The 18,222-nt window shown below is 42.4% G+C and overlaps 1 protein-coding gene across 7 annotated transcripts in view; it reads left to right on the forward strand.

The window, feature by feature from the left end:
• akap13 (A-kinase anchoring protein 13) overlaps positions 1–18,222 on the forward strand; it is a 554,439-nt gene that overhangs the window by 222,773 nt on the left and 313,444 nt on the right. For all 7 annotated transcript variants that reach the window (XM_073032598.1, XM_073032600.1, XM_073032601.1 and 4 more), the window contains exon 6: positions 15,713–15,896. In XM_073032598.1, coding sequence (XP_072888699.1) covers positions 15,713–15,896 — 184 coding nt within the window. The remainder of the gene's footprint in view (positions 1–15,712; positions 15,897–18,222) is intronic.

Below are 18,222 nucleotides of genomic sequence, written 5' to 3' on the forward strand. Positions count from 1 at the left end.
AGAGAGGCCGGTTCCCGTGCAGTTATGGGGAAGGTGAACTTGGTCTATCTGTACAGAGCACTGCTATCATTGTAGTTTTTAAAATTAGGTTTGTACAGTCCACAGTGCAGAATTGGGCTTTTTGGCCTGATCTGTTGAAGCTGAACAAGTTATGTCACTAACTTAGTCCCATTTGCCTTCCTATTATCCATATGTCCCTAGTGTTGGCGTGTGGCTGAGTGGTTAAGGCATTTGTCTAGTGATCTGAAAGTTGCTAGTTCGAGCCTTGGCTGAAGCTGAATGTGTGTCCTTGAGTGAGGCACTTAACCACACATTGCTCTGTGATGACACCGGTGCCAAGCTGTATGGGTCCTAATGCCCTTCCCTTGGACAACATCGGTGACTTGCAGCTTGGGCAACTGCCGGTCTTCCATAAAAAAACCTTGCCCAGGCTTGCGTCATGGAAACTTTCCAAGGTGCAAATCCATGGTCTGTCAAGACTAATGGAGGCCTACAGTTTTTTTCCTATCCATATATTTATCCAAGTGTCTTTTAAACATTATTCTTGTATCTGCCTCAGCTATTTTTTCTGACTGTTCATTCCTTACATAAACTGCCCTGGCTGTGAAGAAGTTGCCCTTTGGGTTCATTTTTTGCCCCTCACCTTAAACCAGTGGTTTCTAAGCTTTTCTCTGCCATAGACCAATACCATTAAGCAACGGATCTGTGGACCCCAGGTTGGGAACCCCTGCCTTAAACCATCTGGTTTTCTAGTTCCCGTTCCTTGGGAAAACGACAGTGTTCATTCACCCATGTGTGTATGGTGCTCCAGTGTACAGGTAACTACGTAGTAGAAACCAAATGCGGTTTACCGGATTGGAAAAGGTGCAAGTGAATCATTGCTTCACCTGGAAAGTGATCCCAGGATGGCAGGAAGAGAAGAGGTCAAAAGATGGGTGTTGGATCTCCTGCCTCGCATGGGAAAACGTTGCCGGAGAGGGAGTGGTGGAGGAGGTGGAAGAGTGAACCAGGGAGCCATGAAGGGAGTCATCCCTTTGAAATGCTGCAAGGAGAGGGGAATGTGTGCCTGGTGATTGAATCACGTTTGAAGCTCGAGGGTATTTCTTTACAACCTGCAGGACTCAATATTCAAAACCTTCTCCATTTCAAAGTCCAAAGTAATTTTATTATCAATGTGTGTATATGTTACCATACACAGTCTCAAGATTAATTTTCTTGCAGACGTTTATAGCAGAACAAAGAAATACATAGAATCAAAAAAACCTGCACACAAAGACTGACAAACAGCCAAGTGCTAAAGAAGACAAACAGGTTTTGCATAACTAATGTACACATTAATTTAAATTTGATGGGCAGAGAGAGGGATGGAGCGATAACACTGAGAACATGGATTGTCGAGTCCTTGAAAGTGAGTCTGTATGTTGTGGGATCAGTTCAGATTTTAGGCGAGTGAAGTTACCCACACTGGTTCAGGAGCCAGATGATTGTAGGGTAATAACTATTCCTGAATTGGTAATGTGGGACCTAAGGCTCCTGTACCTTCTACCAAACATTTTTGTCTGCTATCCTTTGCTTTTTTTCTTCATTTAAATAGTCTGCCCTGCTGGAAGTGTTCCAGTAGACCAGACTATACAATATTACACAGACTTTACAATAGTAACACATTATACAGACAAAGGAACTTAACAGCTCCTGTCCTGTCACCCTAGTTCACCCAGCACCGTCGCTGCCATCTCTGCTAATGTGACTAATAGGTTTCTCTTACTTTTGCTGAAGGGTCCAAAATCTAAGTAATTAACTGTTTCTTTAACCATTTCTCTTTCCACAGATGACGGCTGACCTGCTGAGTTTTACCCACAATTTCTATTTCTATTCTTCTTTTACTATGTGAAGATTGGCTCATTTGAGCCAATTGGTCAATGCTCTCTCTGTACCTTGCCCATAGCAATTCCTTTATATTGGTAAGGACTGTTAGGGTACAAAACTGCTACTCCGCCCCACCGCCCCCGCTCCGGCTGTGAGACTCCTTACCACCATCAAGGTCACATCACTATTGAAGGACCAGTGGTGTTATACTGTTCATTTTTTTTTAACTTGTCTCATAAATGTATCTTAAGCGAAGTGTCAATCGACTAAAATAATTTTTTTTTTAAAATTTATTTGTGGTAATATTACTCCTACCCACCACCAAGGACATGCACACAGAAAGGTTTCGGGAAAGAGCCAGTAACATCACGAAGGATCCCACCCATCCTGCTCATGGACTGTGTTCCCACCCCCATCACAGGGTAGCATCCATGCCAGGACCACCAGACTCAAAAATAGTTACTTTCCCAAAGCAGTAAGGGTGATCAACACCTCCACCACTCCTCAATGCCATTACTTCATCATTTTCAATCAGTCACCTGATATACAGACACTTCTGTGTCTAGGATTACTTAATGGGCATTCAATCAATTTACATACATAAGCAATCTTATGTATTTATCCCCCCCACTAGGCTTCACCAATCATCTTCCAGCTGGTCTCTTTCCCCTCTCCCCCTACTTTTAATTCGGGCATCTTGCCCCTTCCCTCTCAATCCTGAAGAAGGGTCTCATCCCTAAATGTCGACTGCTCACTATTTTTCATAGATACTGCCTGACCTGCTGAGTTCCTCCAGCATTTTGTGTGTGTTGCTTTGGATTTCCAGCATCTGCAGACTTCCTCGTGCTTATATTTATTGCATTTTGTTTTATTATTATTATTGTGATAATTATCTTTTTATGCTTTTTCTTTGTTCTGCATCAGATCCGGAGTAGCAATTATTTTGCTCTCCTTTACACTTGGAAGTGACATTAAACCATCTTGAGTGAGTTGTGTATACTTTGGCGTGCACCTTGGACCAGAAGAACATTGTTTCATGTGCTGGAATACATGTATACAGCTGAATAACAATTAACTTGAACTTGTAAGGAAAAGGAGCGGTTCGACTCCTGTCCTACTCCATTTCAAGTTCATCCTCCAATTTATCAACTATGAGCCTTATGTGGAGTGAATAATTCAACCATTTCCCATTATTTAGTTTTCAGCATCCTAAAATACTATGAGTATTTTCCCCACAAGGCATTCAATTGTTCGACAAATATGCTCAATTTTTTTTACAGATCTATTGATGAATAATGTTGAATTATTGAAATGGTGCTATTAATGATCTTGCACCCCTCCAGCACAGTATGCGGGGTTTTTTTTTAAATGGCTTATCCGGAAATACTTCTCTGATGTTCAATGAGTTCAGAATCGGAGAGTGTGTTGTTAAAAGTTTGTGATGAACATCCCTTTTGAAACATAGAACAATGCCGCCTCTTGTATCTATTGCAGAGCCCAATTCAGGGCAGTGCTCCTCGTTCCCCAGTCATGATGAAATTCAACTGCCGATTTAATTACTTCAGTTCCCTTCTCTTTATCTTTCACAAAATGGAAATTTCTCATGGAGGTTTTTCTGCTCCGAAGGCTGAATCTTGCTCTTGCTGCAGAAATTCTTCCCTTATTGTTTTGCCCTGCTTCCTATTCACTGTACTCTTCCATTTTGTTGGTATCGATTCATGTTCTGCTTCTCAGATCTTTCTTGACGGAAAGCTGCTTGTGCTAGTGAAACCTAATTAAGTAGAATGACAGCAGTTTGTAAAGTCAGTTGTTTCATTAAGTAGGATTTAAAAATATTTGTTGTTGTTAAATGTAATGCTGCAAATCGAGTTTTCTGTTCTATTTTGTGAAATCTATGCCTTTGTTTTCCGTTGTTATTTATGCTTAAAGTTCCAAGTACATTTATTATCAAAGTATGCACACATCACACAACCTTGAAATTCATCTCTTTATGAGCAGGCGCAAATCAAAGAAACTCAAAAAACCATAAAACAAAGAAGACAGTCAAACACCCAATGTGCAGAAAGAAAAAATATTGTGTAAGCAATAAATGTAAGCAAGTATCATTCAGAAGTGAAGTCCACATATCATATCTTATCACACTTACTCTATTTAAATGTGTGATGATGGAAATTGAACCATAGCGGATCGATTGTGAGAATGCGGCAAATGCACATGTGCCTGATTGATTGATTGAGCAGTGAACCGATTGGGCCTTCTACGTGCTGAGGGCTCTCCCTATTATGCACGGGCTTTCAAGGTGTACATGTTTTTGTCTTTGTGGGCTCGATTCATTGCTCCCACACTGCAAGATGCCCAGTGTGTACCGTTACTAAAATGACTCCGTTAAAGCATTTAGTCATACAGCTCCATTGATGTTCTTGCTCCGCATATACACAGCAGAAATAACATCTCCTTTTATTGCCATTCTCAAAGATATTTAAATAAAAGTAGCCCTTGCTTGGAATAAGGTGATGATGTATATTTGGTTGTAGAGAACTCCTGGGCCAAATGGTCTCATCTCTTTCCACATTTGGTGAATTTCTTTGGATGAGATTCTAGAATGTACTGCAAAAAAGACTTGGGTCAAAGCTTGTTGTGTAAAAGGAAAGACACCACCACATAAACATCCGTTTAGAACAGAGATGAAGAAGAATTTCTTCAGCTAGAGTGTGGTTAATCTGTGGAATTCATTGCCCCAAATGGCTGTGCAGGTCAAGTCATTGGGTATATTTAAAGCAGAGGTTGAAAGGTTCTTCATTAGTGAGGGTGTCAAGGGTTTTGAGGAGAAGGCAGGAGAATGAGGTTAAGAGGCTCTCTTTCGTGAATATCAGTTCCGAATGTTTCTTCTTTTTGTCTGAACAATTTTTTTCCTGCATTGTTTGTTTTATGGTCTTTTTTAATGGGTTCTATTGATTTTGTTTGGTTTTGTGGCTGAGGTAAGGAGATGTATTTTAATGCAACACGAGTGAATCTACAGATGCTGGAAATAAATAAAAACACAAAATGCTGGCAGAACTCAGCAGGCCAGACAGCATCTATGGGAGGAGGTAGTGACGACGTTTCGGGCCAAAACTACTGATGAAGGGTTTCGGCCCGAAACGTCGTCACTACCTCCTCCCATAGATGCTGTCAGGCCTGCTGAGTTCTGCCAACATTTTGTGTTTTTATGAGATAAATTTTAATGTTGTATATTGTATACATATTTTGATAAGAAATGTACTTTGAACTTTAACATTTGAACTTTAAGTCAGCCATGATGGCATGGCGAAGCATGCTCTTGTAAAGTGTGTATGAGGGCCAAAAAGGAATTGGATGAATTGGATTAATGCTAATTGTCAAAGTTGCCAACTAGACTATCCATTTATAGCCAGCATTGTAAGTCTTTGTTTTGTTGTCAACATTAGACACAACTAAATCTAGTGAAGTATCTGGAGGGCCAACATTGGGTGGAAGCATCAATTTTAATGATAAATTTCAAATCACAAAATTGTCTCTCCACTTTATTCCAAGGGAACAGTAAATACTTTAAAAACATGCTCCATTGAGTTTTAGTGTCTTTGGGACATCAGAGGTGGAAGGTTCCAAAGAACTTCAGTTCTTCCTTTTATAGTTTTCACCCTGGTTCAAACAGATTCTGCAGACTGCTTGGGGCCCTCCGGCCAAACTGCGTGAATGCAATGTGTACAAACTGCTGCGTCACTCTTATTGATGCGTTGTATTTGTGTAGCACGAGGATGCTGGCTAAGCAAGTCTCTGTGCTTAAATGAAGCCACGCTCAGACTTGGATTAAGACTTCTTCCACATTCATAAGACTGCAGGGCGGCTGCCGCGTATGCCAGTTCCTTTGATTGTGCTGCTGGCGGGCTTTGTCAGCAAACTACTCAGAAACCTGGACTTGCTCAGCTCTGAACATCTGCATATCAGTCATCCATGTAGAACACCTCTGTTCCAAACAAACAAAAACATCTGGAGTATTTGGTTTCCAGTGAAGACCAATATATCTCCTGCTTCCTACCAAATTAAAATAACACATAAGACCATATTTGCAGCAGAGGTATACAGTAGTATTTAAAACCAGTGGCCTAACCACAGCCTATCAAAGCCTGTACACTTGGAATATTTTCCACGTCTGACAGCTCTACAAGAACAACAACCTTAAACATGCTGCTGTTCTTATTAAGCAAGAAAGTGCACCCCAAGCTCAACTTCTCAAAATTTACCTTCATCTCAGTAAGCTGGCAGCTTGGCACAGCTGGTAGAGCCAATATTTCACAGCTCCAGTGACTTGGGTTCAATGCCAACCTCTGGTGCTGTCTCTGTGGAGTTTTCATGTCCTCCCCATGACTGTGTGGGTTTCCCTGGGTGCTCTAGTTTCCTGCTATATCCAAAGGATTCATGTTTTTTTAATGGAAATGATTATCGGACCTTTCTCTGTGGAAAGCTGCTTGTGCTAACTAATTCAACCATATAAATAAATAGGGTGGCGCAGTAGCATAGTGGTTAGCACAACGCTTTACAGTACCAGCAACCTGGGTTCAATTCCTACTGCTGCTTGTAAGGAGTTTGTACTTTCTTCCCTTGACCGCGTGGGTTTCCGCAGGGTGCTCTTGTTTCCTCCCATGGTCCAAAGACGTACCTGTTAGTAGGTTAATTGGTCATTGTAAATTATCCCCTGATTAGGCTAGGATTAAATCAGAGGATTGCTGGGTGGCATGGCTCAAAGGGCAGGAAGGGCCTATTCCATATGGTATCTCAATAAATAAACAGAGGGAAACCAGTTCAACAAGTTATCAATTGGATTATTTAAAACACTGTACATTGCCTCTTTGTGTGAATGTGTGTGATAAAATCTCGAATATCAATGGGAGTGTGGAAAGAGTCAGTGCGTACTTGGTGAGCCAACATGTCAGTGATCTTAACTCAAGGCGATTGTCATACTGAGGTAGGTTGCCACTTCGTGACCTGATTCATCTCCAATTCCCCCTTTCTCTGTACATCTTGTCGGGTAGCCAGGTTGTCTGGTAGACAAGCTGGTCAGCAGTGTTTAGCAGGAGGACGTTGAGGTTGTATTTGAATAATAAATCTCTGAGCCCTTTCAAAACAATTCCTTTTACATGCTGATTCCTCTCTGTGTCTCCAAGCAAAGGCTGAGTGAGCTGTGGCTTGGTCCCAATCCACTTTATTTGTTTGCTTCTAGAGGATCGAAGGAGGCCACATCTTCTTCAATTATTGTCATCTGCCTTCAATAGAAAAGAAAATTAACCATCTTTTCTCCTCCTCCGGAGATCTGCCAGATCTGAAGGAAAGACTTTGGCATGAAACCTTAACTCCATTTTTCTCCCACAGATTCTGTCTGACCCGAGTAGCTCTATCATTTAGACCTTTTGTTTCGAATTACCAGCAGTGGAGTTAGTTTGCTCTGGGCATTTCTATGCTGCTTTTTAGTATTCCTTTCAGGACAGCCCAGTGTGTTCTGCAGCCAGAGAAGTATCTTTCAAACATTGAAGGAATTTTGCTGTCGTGCATCTAGAGAGTGCGACACAGCTGGATGGAATCAAGGTTATGATTGTGGTTGAACATTGATAGTATTGACCACGCTGGCAAAATTCAAACCCCTCTGAATCCTGAATATAGCATGAGCCTGTAAAGGACTATCTATTAAATCACTACTACAGCTCTTAATCCTAAAATCTACTTTATTGTCAAGCAGTCTGCAACATAAACAGTTTAATCTTGGCAAAGACTCACTTGCACGTTGTCCTTTGTTTGTGTAGGTTGGAGCATAGCCTTGACCCTGTCACTTTATTTTATAAATGCCTATTGATGTGGAGTTGAGAGGAGGTGGCAGTAGGAGCTGGGCAGAGGAATTCCATTGTGGCTCGCTCCCCTGGTGCCAAGCATGGGCAAGGGAAGGGTGAAAAGCTGCAGAAGATTTATCTGCATCGGTAGGGAGAAAAGACGTGCTGTTGGGACTGCTCCAATTGCCTCATTCTTTGTTTAAAACCTCTGTTATTTAGCAGGGTTCAATCATTGTTCCATATGTATGTCCTCAGTTGCAATAAATCACTTGTGACTGATGGGGGCAGTAACTTTCCCCTCAGTAAGCGGCTTATCCTTTAGTGTTGAGTGAAGTCTAGATAGATAGATAGATAGATAGATAGATACTTTATTCATCCCCAAGGGGAAATTCAATGTTCCTCCAGTATGATATCACATAAACACAAGACAGACCAAGACTAACTGACCAAAAAAACCACATAATTATAACATACAGTTACAACAGTGCAAAGCAATACCATAATTTGATAAGAGCAGACCATGGGCACGGTAAAAAAAAGTCTCAAAGTCCCAGATAGCCCATCATCTCACGCAGATGGCAGAAGGAAGAAACCTCCAACGTGGCAAAACTTCCCGATGCAGCCTCTGGAAGCACCCGAGCACAGCCAACTGTGAGTCCGTCCGAAAACTTCCGACAACTTCGTGCCTCCGACCAGCCCTCCGACACCGAGCACCGAGCACCATCTCTGCCGAGTGCTTCAACCCCGGCTCCGGCCACCAAGCAACAGGCAAAGCCGAGGATTCGGGGCCTTCCTCTCTGGAGATCTCTCCGATCGCTCAGTAGCAGCGTCAGCAGCACAGGCATGTCAGAAGTTTCGCCAGATGTTCCTCCGTGCTTCACACATCCGTCTCAATCAAATCAGGATTGTGCACGGCCCCTACTTACAGATAACGGATATTCCTTACTGGAGTGGCCGCTGCGCCCTGCGTCGTCGCGATGACCTTTGATGTAGTTAGGCTGCAATTAGAGTATTGCGTTCACTTCTGGTCGCCTCATTGGAGGAAAGACGTGGACACTTTGGAGAGGGTGAACAAGAAGTTTCACTGGGTTGCTGCTCAGATTTGAGGACATGGGCGAAAAGGAGAGTTTGGACAGGCCTGGGTTGTTTTCTGTGGAGCACTAGCGGCTAAGAAGAAACCTGATAGAAGTTTGTAAGATTAGAAGAGGTACAGATAAAATAGACAGCCAGTATCTTTTTTTTTCCCCCCAGAGTGGAAATATGTAATACTAGAGAGAATGAGTTTAAGGTGAGCGGGGCGACGTTCAAAGACGATGTGTGAAACAAGTTCTTTTTGACATAGAAAGTGGTGGCATCCAAGAATGTGCTGCCAGGGATAGTTGTGGAGACCAGTGTGATAGAGCTGTTTACGAGGCCCTTAGATAGGCCCGTTAATATGCAGAAAGTGAAAGGATGTGGATGTTGTGTAGGCAAAAGGAGTTAGTAAAAAGTTCAATGTAAATTTTATCAAAGTATATATGTGTCACCGTATACAACCCTTGAGATTCATTTTCTTGTGGGTATATTCAGGAAATCAATAGAACAGTAACTATGCGGGATCAGTGAAAGATCAACCAGAGTGCAGAAGACGACAAACTCTGCAAATGTGAATATAAATAAATAGCAATAAGAAGGATCTAGTGCTTTGGATGAGGACTAACCAATCAGGAAGGATGGGCAACGGGGGTATAAATACCACAGGTTAGACATGCCCAGACATCATCACTGAAGAAGACAGCAGAGTTTATCTTTTAAACATCGGTTAAAATCGATACCTGTACCCGGCTGGAAGCACGAGAAGAGTTTGTTTGTCAAATAGCAATAAGTAACAAGAGCATGAGATAGTGAGATAAAGAGTCCCTAAAGTGAGATCATTGGTTGTGGGAACACTTCTTTGATGGGGCAACTAGGTGTAGTTATCCCCTTTTATTCAGGAGCCTGATGGTTGAGGGGTAGTAACAGTTCTTGAACCTGGTGGTGCAAGTCTTATATTCCTACGTGGATGGCAGCAGCGAGAAGAGAGCATGGCCTGGGTGATGGGAATTTCTGATGCTGGATGCTGCTGTCCTACAACAACGTTTCATATAGAACTGCTCATTGCTTGGGAAGGCTTTACCCGTGACATACTAGGCCAAATCAACTACCTTTTGTAGGATTTTCCGTTCAAGGGCATTGGTGTTCCCATGCCAGGCCGCGGTGCAGCTAGTGAATATTCTCTGCATTACACGTCTATGGAAGTTTGTGAAAGTTATAGATGTCATGCCGAATCTTCACAAACTCCTAAGAAAGTAGAAGGGCTGCCATGCTTTCTTCATAATTGCACTTGCAAGCGATTGCTGTAGGTATTTAATTATCGTTGAGGGCTGAAGGGCTCATTCCAGTGCCATTCTGTGGTATATTCGTAAGCTGCTCTGGCCCAAGATGATGGTAGCCATTCGCTTCAACGTCAAGAGTCTACAAATACAAACTCAACAGCACCCAGAAATGTTCATGAATGTTGACATAAACTAAATATAACAAATATTGATATTAGTCCTGTGCTTTTCCTTTACTATGATATGATTAGAACCAGCATTCCTCTCATCCCTTTAATCTAGAACTAGAGGGCAATAGCTAAATGGTAGTGATGTGGTTCCAGAGTAAAATCAATATGATAGAGATCAGGCAAATGTATTTTTTTACTTAGACATACAAGCCCTTTCAGCCCAACGAGCCCGTAATACCCGGTTATACCCATGTGAACAATTAACCTATTAACTCAAATTTCTGGGCTGAGAGAAAACCAGAGCACCTGGAGGAACCCTGCCCCATCAAGGGGAGAACAGACAATACTGTGTAAAAGTATTAGACACATGCTTAAGACTTTTACACAGTACTGTGGTAATTTTACCACAGGGGTCAGTGTGGACATGGAGGATTACAAATACCTGGGGATACGAATGGACAATAAACTGGACTGGTCAAAGAACATTGAGGCTGGCTACAAGAAGGGTCAGAGCCGTCTCTATTTCCTGAGGAGACTGAGGTCCTTTAACATCTGCCGGACGATGTTGAGGATGTTCTACAAGATTGTGGTGGCCAGTGCTATCATGTTTTCTGTTGTGTGCTGGGGCAGCAGGCTGAGGGTAGCAGACACCAGCAGAATCAACAAACTCATTCGTAAGGCCAGTGATGTAATGGCGGTGGAACTGGACTCTCTGACAGTGGTGTCTGAAAAGAGGATGCTGTCCAAGTTGCATGCCATCTTGGACAATGACTCCCATCCACTCCATAATGTACTGGTTAGGCACAGGAGTACATTCAGCCAGAGGCTCATTCCACCGAGATGTAACACTGAGCGTCACAGGAAGTCATTCCTGCCTGTGGCCATCAAACTTTACAACTCCTCCCTCGGAGTGTCAGACACCCTGATCCAATAGGCTGGTCCTGGACTTATTTTTTCCACTTGGCATGATTAACTTATTATTATTTAATTATTTAGGGTTTTATATTGCTATATTTCTACACTATTCTTGGTAGTGCGGCTGTAACAAAACCCAATTTCCCTCGGGATCAATAAAGTATGTCTGTCTGTCTGTTATGTGTTGCACTCTACTACTGTAATTTAATGTATTGCACTGTACTGCTGCAAAAAAGAAAAGAAATTTCATGATATATATGAATAATGATAAACCTGATTCTGATATGGGTCTCTATTGTGGACTGAGAGTGGGTAGGGGGCAGGGAGAGGGGAATTGTGGCTGAGAAAAACGGGTAGGGAGCAGGAATCACCAGAGAGACATTCTGTAATGATCAATAATCCAATTATCTGGAATCGCTTGACTTTGCAGGGCACTCCTCTGTCACCTGTTCCACAGCCCTCCCACAGTCCTCCACCCTCGCCATCCCCAGCATCCTTTGCTCCCGCCAGATTTATAACTGTGCTCTCCGCTCTATGTTGACAAATACAGTACTGTGCAAAAAGACTTAGGCACTCTAGCAACATATATGTGCCTAAGAATTCTGCACAGTACTGTACAAGCTCCTTACTGACTGGCAGGAGTTGAACCAGGTCGTTGGTGCTGTAGTGCTGTTATACTGATCGCTACGCCACCATGCTTTTCAAAACTTTCAAAACAGAGATGCGGAGAAATTTCATTAGCTATAGGGTGGTGATTTTGTGGAATATGTAACCACATGCAGCTGTGGAGTTCAGGTCGTTGGGTGTATTTAAAGCAGGGATTGATAGGTTCGTGATTGGACATGGCATCAAAGGTTACGGGGAGAAGACCGGGAACTGAGGTTGAGGTGGAGATAGAAAAAAAGATCAGTCATGATTGAAGGGTGGAGCAGACTCAATGAGCCAGGTGGTCTAATTCTATTCCAATGTCTTATTGAATTGAATTGACTTTATTTCTTACATCCTTCACATACATGAGGAGTAAAAATCTATACGTTACGTCTCTAAATAAATGTGCAATGTGTAATCATAGTAATTTATAATAATTTAGAGTAAATAGAACAGTCAATGTAACATAGAAATACATTAAAATCAGTGTGAGTTAATCAGTCTGATGGCCCGGTGGAAGAAGCTGTCCCGGAGCCTGTTGGTCCTGGCTTTTATGCTGCGGTACCGTTTCCCGGATGGAATGGATTGTGGTTGGGGTGACTTAGGTCCCAATGATCCTTTGGGCCTTTTCTCACACCTGTCTTTGTAAATGTCCTGAATCATGGGAATCATGTCCTGAATTATGGTCTGTGCATGTCTTTAAATTTAAAGTATTACTTCAAAATTTAAACTGCATCAGGCAAAAGGGCTTGGCACAAGTAGATGGAAAGCTTGTGTTCAGAAGGCCATTCTACGCATCGGATTACTATTCTGGCGTTGATCTTCGGAGGTAAAAGGTAGATTTGTTGGGTTTTGATGCAACTCTGAAGCTGTTTTCTAAATAGAGACGTCAAATTGTTTAATCTGATCTGCAAAACCCGTTGTTTTAGTTTGTTAGTCCTGAACTGGGATTGGGTGTAGAGGTTTTCCCATTCACCATTCACTGGGGCTTGGTTTGAAGGTAATTGCTGTCAGGACTTGTGTAGAAATACTTGCTCAGGTGAGTCACACAGGAGCCCGTAAAACCGCATTGCTACGTGAATCATCAGATGCTGGAGAGGAAAAAGTAAGGACCATTGCACTGGGGAAGGGTTGTTCTTCCTGCTGTAGAAATGCCCTGACTCACTGAAAGGCCGAAATACACTCAGCGTCTAGTTTAGTAGGCACGGGAATGGACCCAATTAACAAACCACGGGAATGGAATCCGGTAAAATCTTCTGCTGCTGTAGCCCATCTGCTTTGAGGTTCAATGTGTTGGGCATTCAGAGATGATTTCTACACACCACTGTTGTAGCACGTGGTTATTTGGGCTACTGTCACCTTCGTGTCAGCTTGAACTAGCCTGGCCTCTCATTAACAAGGTATTTTTGCTCACTGGATATTGATTGCTTTTAGTACCATCCTCTGCAAACTCTAGAGATCCCTGTGCGTGAAAATTTCAGGCGATCAGTTCTGAGGTGCTCAACCACCCTGTCTGATTCCGAGGTTAAAATCACTTAGATCAAATTTCTTCCCTGTTCTGATAGATAGATAGATACTTTATTCATCCCCATGGGGAAATTCAACTTTTTTTCCAATGTCCCATACACTTGTTGTAGCAAAACTAATTACATACAATACTTAACTCAGTAAAAAATATGATATGCATCTAAATCACTATCTCAAAAAGCATTAATAATAGCTTTTAAAAAGTTCTTAAGTCCTGGCGGTAGAATTGTAAAGCCTAATGGCATTGGGGAGTATTGACCTCTTCATCCTGTCTGAGGAGCATTGCATCGATAGTAACCTGTCGCTGAAACTGCTTCTCTGTCTCTGGATGGTGCTATGTAGAGGATGTTCAGAGTTATCCATAATTGACCGTAGCCTACTCAGCGCCCTTCGCTCAGCTACCAATGTTAAACTCTCCAGTACTTTGCCCACAACAGAGCCCGCCTTCCTTACCAGCTTATTAAGACGTGAGGCGTCCCTCTTCTTAATGCTTCCTCCCCAACACGCCACCACAAAGAAGAGGGCGCTCTCCACAACTGACCTATAGAACATCTTCAGCATCTCACTACAGACATTAAATGACGCCAACCTTCTAAGGAAGTACAGTCGACTCTGTGCCTTCCTGCACAAGGCATCTGTGTTGGCAGTCCAGTCTAGCTTCTCGTCTAACTGTACTCCCAGATACTTGTAGGTCTTAACCTGCTCCACACGTTCTCCATTAATGATCACAGGCTCCATATGAGGCCTAGATCTCCTAAAGTCCACCACCATCTCCTTGGTCTTGGTGATATTGAGACGCAGGTAGTTTGAGTTGCACCATATCACAAAGTCCTGTATCAGTTTCCTATACTCCTCCTCCTGTCCATTCCTGACACACCCCACTATGGCCGTGTCATCAGCGAACTTCTGCACATGGCAGGACTCCGAGTTATATTGGAAGTCTGATGTGTACAGGGTGAACAGGACCGGAGAGAGTACGGTTCCCTGCGGCGCTCCTGTGCTGCTGACCACCGTGTCAGACCTACAGTCTCCCAACCGCACATATTGAGGTCTATCTGTCAAGTAGTCCACTATCAGCACAACAACTGAACCTCTTCACCATGTCTGCGTGCTTTTAATGCATCGAGTTGCTGCTGTATGATTTGCTGCTTAGACATTTGCATTAACAAGCAGGTGAACAGCTGTAACTAGTAAGTGGCCGCTGAATGTGTGGGGATCCATTTTCCTGCTGCTCTTCTCTTTTGTGATATTTTAAACATTTGTGAACTTGTTAGCTTCCATACCACAAAGAAAGCACTGGAGTAGCACAGCTATTCAGGCAGCATCCGTGCAGGAAGTGCACATTCGACCTTTGGAATCGAGACCCTTCGCCACACCATTGTCATTTCCTTCCACAGATGCTGTCCGACCTGTTGAGTTTTTCCACCATTTTGTGTATCACCTCAAGTTCCAGCACCTGTAGTCTCTTGTCTCTTCACCTTCTAAGTCATTTGCTTTCTGCATGTGGGAACTTAATGCGGCATTGTATTTGTGTATGTTGGTATTTGAGAACTGCTGTTTTGCCCAACAGGGCAGAATGCTGGTGAGGGAGTAAGTTCTCAATGTACCCTGTACACAAGCCACAATTGTAATGAGATGGTGTTTCAGAAATGTTGCTGGAGGGATTCTGCTTTTATGTTAGTGTTTAAAGATTTAGCAGGTTTACACTGAGTGACCAGGCTGGGTTGAGATCAACACCCCATACTGTCACAGTGGGAATGTCCAGAGTTGTTATTCAGTGTGTTCCTGAATCGGTATATAACACCTTGTACTACCTTGAAATTCATTTTCTTGCGGGCATTTAAAGGACAATAAGGAAATACAATAGAATAATTTTTAAAAACTTTTCATTATAAAGACTGACAAATATTAAATGTGCAAATAAAAGTAAATAAATAATACTGAGAACGTGAGTTGTAGAGTCCTTGAAAGTGAGTCTGTAATTTGTGAAATCAGTTCTGGGTTGAGATGAGTGAAGCTATCCACACTGGTTCAGGAGCTTGATGGTTGTAGGGTAATAACTGCTCCTGAATATGGTGGTGTGGGTTCTAAGTCTCCTGTAACCCCTTCCCAATGGTAGTAGCAAGAAGAGATTATGGCCTGAGTAGTGAGGATCCTTGATGATGGACGCTATTTTCTTATGGTAGCATTCCTTGTGGTACCGTAGTACTTATCCTGTGTTCTTTGTGGAAATTTTGCTTTTCAACAATGGTTAGTCATGTCTTCCAACAAAGCAGATCTCCTTTGTTTTGCAAGTTAATAAGGCACCAGCTAAATGTGAGTTTGCCGCTTGTCTTGGATTAAGGAATCAGTGAAACTGATACTGGTTTTCTGTGTGCTTGCTTCCTTTCAGCTTCGATCCCCAGGGAGACGTTGTTGCATTTCACAGCGAGACTGGGTCTGTCCAGGCTGGCCTCGTTCCTCCTGCAGCAGCCGGGCGGACAAGAAGCTCTCAGCATCACCAACCTCGACGGGGCCACGCCCATCAATCTTGCCGCGCAGCGGGGCTTCCATGGTCTCGAGGAGCTTTTCGCGCAGTAAGTACCTGTTAGCGATGGACACAGAGCCGTGCTTGCTTTCCAGCCCAGACGGCAAACAATCAGAAAGCCTGTTATAAACTGATGTCACCAGCTCCACTTTTTGTAGAAAACCTGCTTAGTGAGTTGAGTAAAGGAACATTATTATTCTACTGTCGTCATTGTGTCTAATAACACTTTTACCCATTCAATTGTAGGCAATGCATTAATTATAGTATTACATTTGTGTTATTGAAAAGGTGCATATGCTGTTCTCGAAGATTGTTATTAACAGCAGTGGGCAAGGTTGGTATCAAGCTACAGGTTCAGGTTATAATAAGAAAGGTAATGAGATATTTCAGAATGGTAAGGTAGACTTAGATGCGAGCTCTGAAATATCGGGTTACAGGCGTGCAGGGAGTGTTGCCTGTGGAGATTCCAGTGTACCGCTGGCTACAGGCGGAGAGCAGTGAGCCAGCCCTGCCGGGAACCTGGAGTCACAAGTGCAGCACAAGAGCTTGCCTCAACAGTAAACACCCTTCTAGGTGGTATTTCAAGGGGGTGAATCGGGCCAGGACACGAAGCTGATTGTAAGAATTTTTATTAAACCTGAAAATATACACGTGTTATTATAGGATCAGATTAGTCATACATATAGAAAAGAATCTTACAACATCTTCAGGAGTCCCAAATAATCTAGACCAGGGTTTTCAACCTGAGTTCCATGGATCCCTTGGTTAATGTCGGGTTCCATAACAGAAATATTCTGGGAACCTCTGATCTGGAGTCATAGAGTATGGGAGCAAAGAGCCCTTCAGCCGAACTTGTCTACACCAACCAAGATGCTCTTCTAAACTAGTCCCATTTGCCCATGTTTGGCCCATATCCCTCTTGGGGTTGCAGTGTAGCATGGTGGTTAGCGCAACGCTTTACAGTACCAGTGACCCAGGTTCAATTCCCGCCACCGTCTGTAAGGCATTTGTACATTCTCCTCATGATCACGTGGGTTTCCTCCCATAGTCCAAAGAACTAGGCACACACATATATATATATTCTAGCTATATATATATATATATATATATATATATAGCTAGAATGCCTAAAACCTTTACACAGTACCGTATTTGTCAACAAGATGTGGAGAGCGAGTTTGTAAATCCACAGGAACAAAGAACGTTGGGCATAGCAAGGGCAGACGGCCTTTTGTGGAAAAAAGAGGGTAGGTTTAATCAGAATACGGATGAACAGCAAAGGCTTACAAACATAAAATCAAAGTGAAAGGAACACTTAGGGAAAATTCTTAACACTGAATTATCTTGTCAGCTTCACTACTGAGGTTAGTGGCTGAGATTGTAACAGCCTTCAGGTAATTAAAATGAAGAGGAAATTCAGAAATTGGAACAGACTGTGTCAATGAAAAGTGTGGGTAAAACTTCAGGCCTGGTTGACTTTTCAGTTCTTGTTCCTGGCTTTCTGCAGTATTTCAAGAGAATAGAGAGGTAGTTCACAGGACTCCCATGACAATCATCAAACTGTCAACCGTCTGATCTTTGCAATGCTGGTTCTTCGCTACAGTGCTGGAATCTCCCAACCTTTGTTCACAATCAAAATCAAGCTTAATATCACTGGCATATGTCATGAAGTTTGTTGTTTTGCAGAAGCAGTCCATTGCAATACATTAAAAAACTAAAAATTACAATAAGAAATGCATATATCTGCACTTCGTATTTAGTTTATATACAACTGCAAGAAAAAGTTCGTAAACCCTTTTCAATTATCTGGTTTTCTGCATTCATTATTTATGAAATGTGGTCTGATATTCATTTAAGTCACAATCTGTCTCAACCAGTGACACATAAACAATTGTACTTTACACGTCTTTATTAAACACATTGTTTTTAATCATTCACAGTCCAGGCCAGAAAGAGTGCATGAACCTTTGTTTTTAATAAATTTAGCAGCAATGACCTCCACCAAATATTTCCTGTAGCTGCTGATCAGACTTTAATAACAGCAAAGAGGAATTATAGACCATTCCTCCATACAAAACTGTTTCAGTTCATCATGGGATACCTTGCATGAACAACCCTCGTCAGGTCATGCCACAGCATTTCAATTAGTTTAAGGTCTAGACTCTGATTTGGCCATTCCAAAACACAAATTTTCTTCTTTTTAAACAATTCTGTTGTCGATTTACTCTTGTGTTTTGTATCTTTGTCTTATTGCATCATCCAACTTCTATTAAGCGTCAGGTGATGGACCATTACCTTGACATTCTGCTGTAAAATGCCGTGATACAATTTTGAATTCATTGTTCCTTCAATGATTGCAAGCTGTTCAGGCCTTG

Source organism: Hemitrygon akajei, chromosome 30 (assembly GCF_048418815.1).
Source record: "Hemitrygon akajei chromosome 30, sHemAka1.3, whole genome shotgun sequence".
NCBI lineage: Eukaryota > Metazoa > Chordata > Chondrichthyes > Myliobatiformes > Dasyatidae > Hemitrygon > Hemitrygon akajei.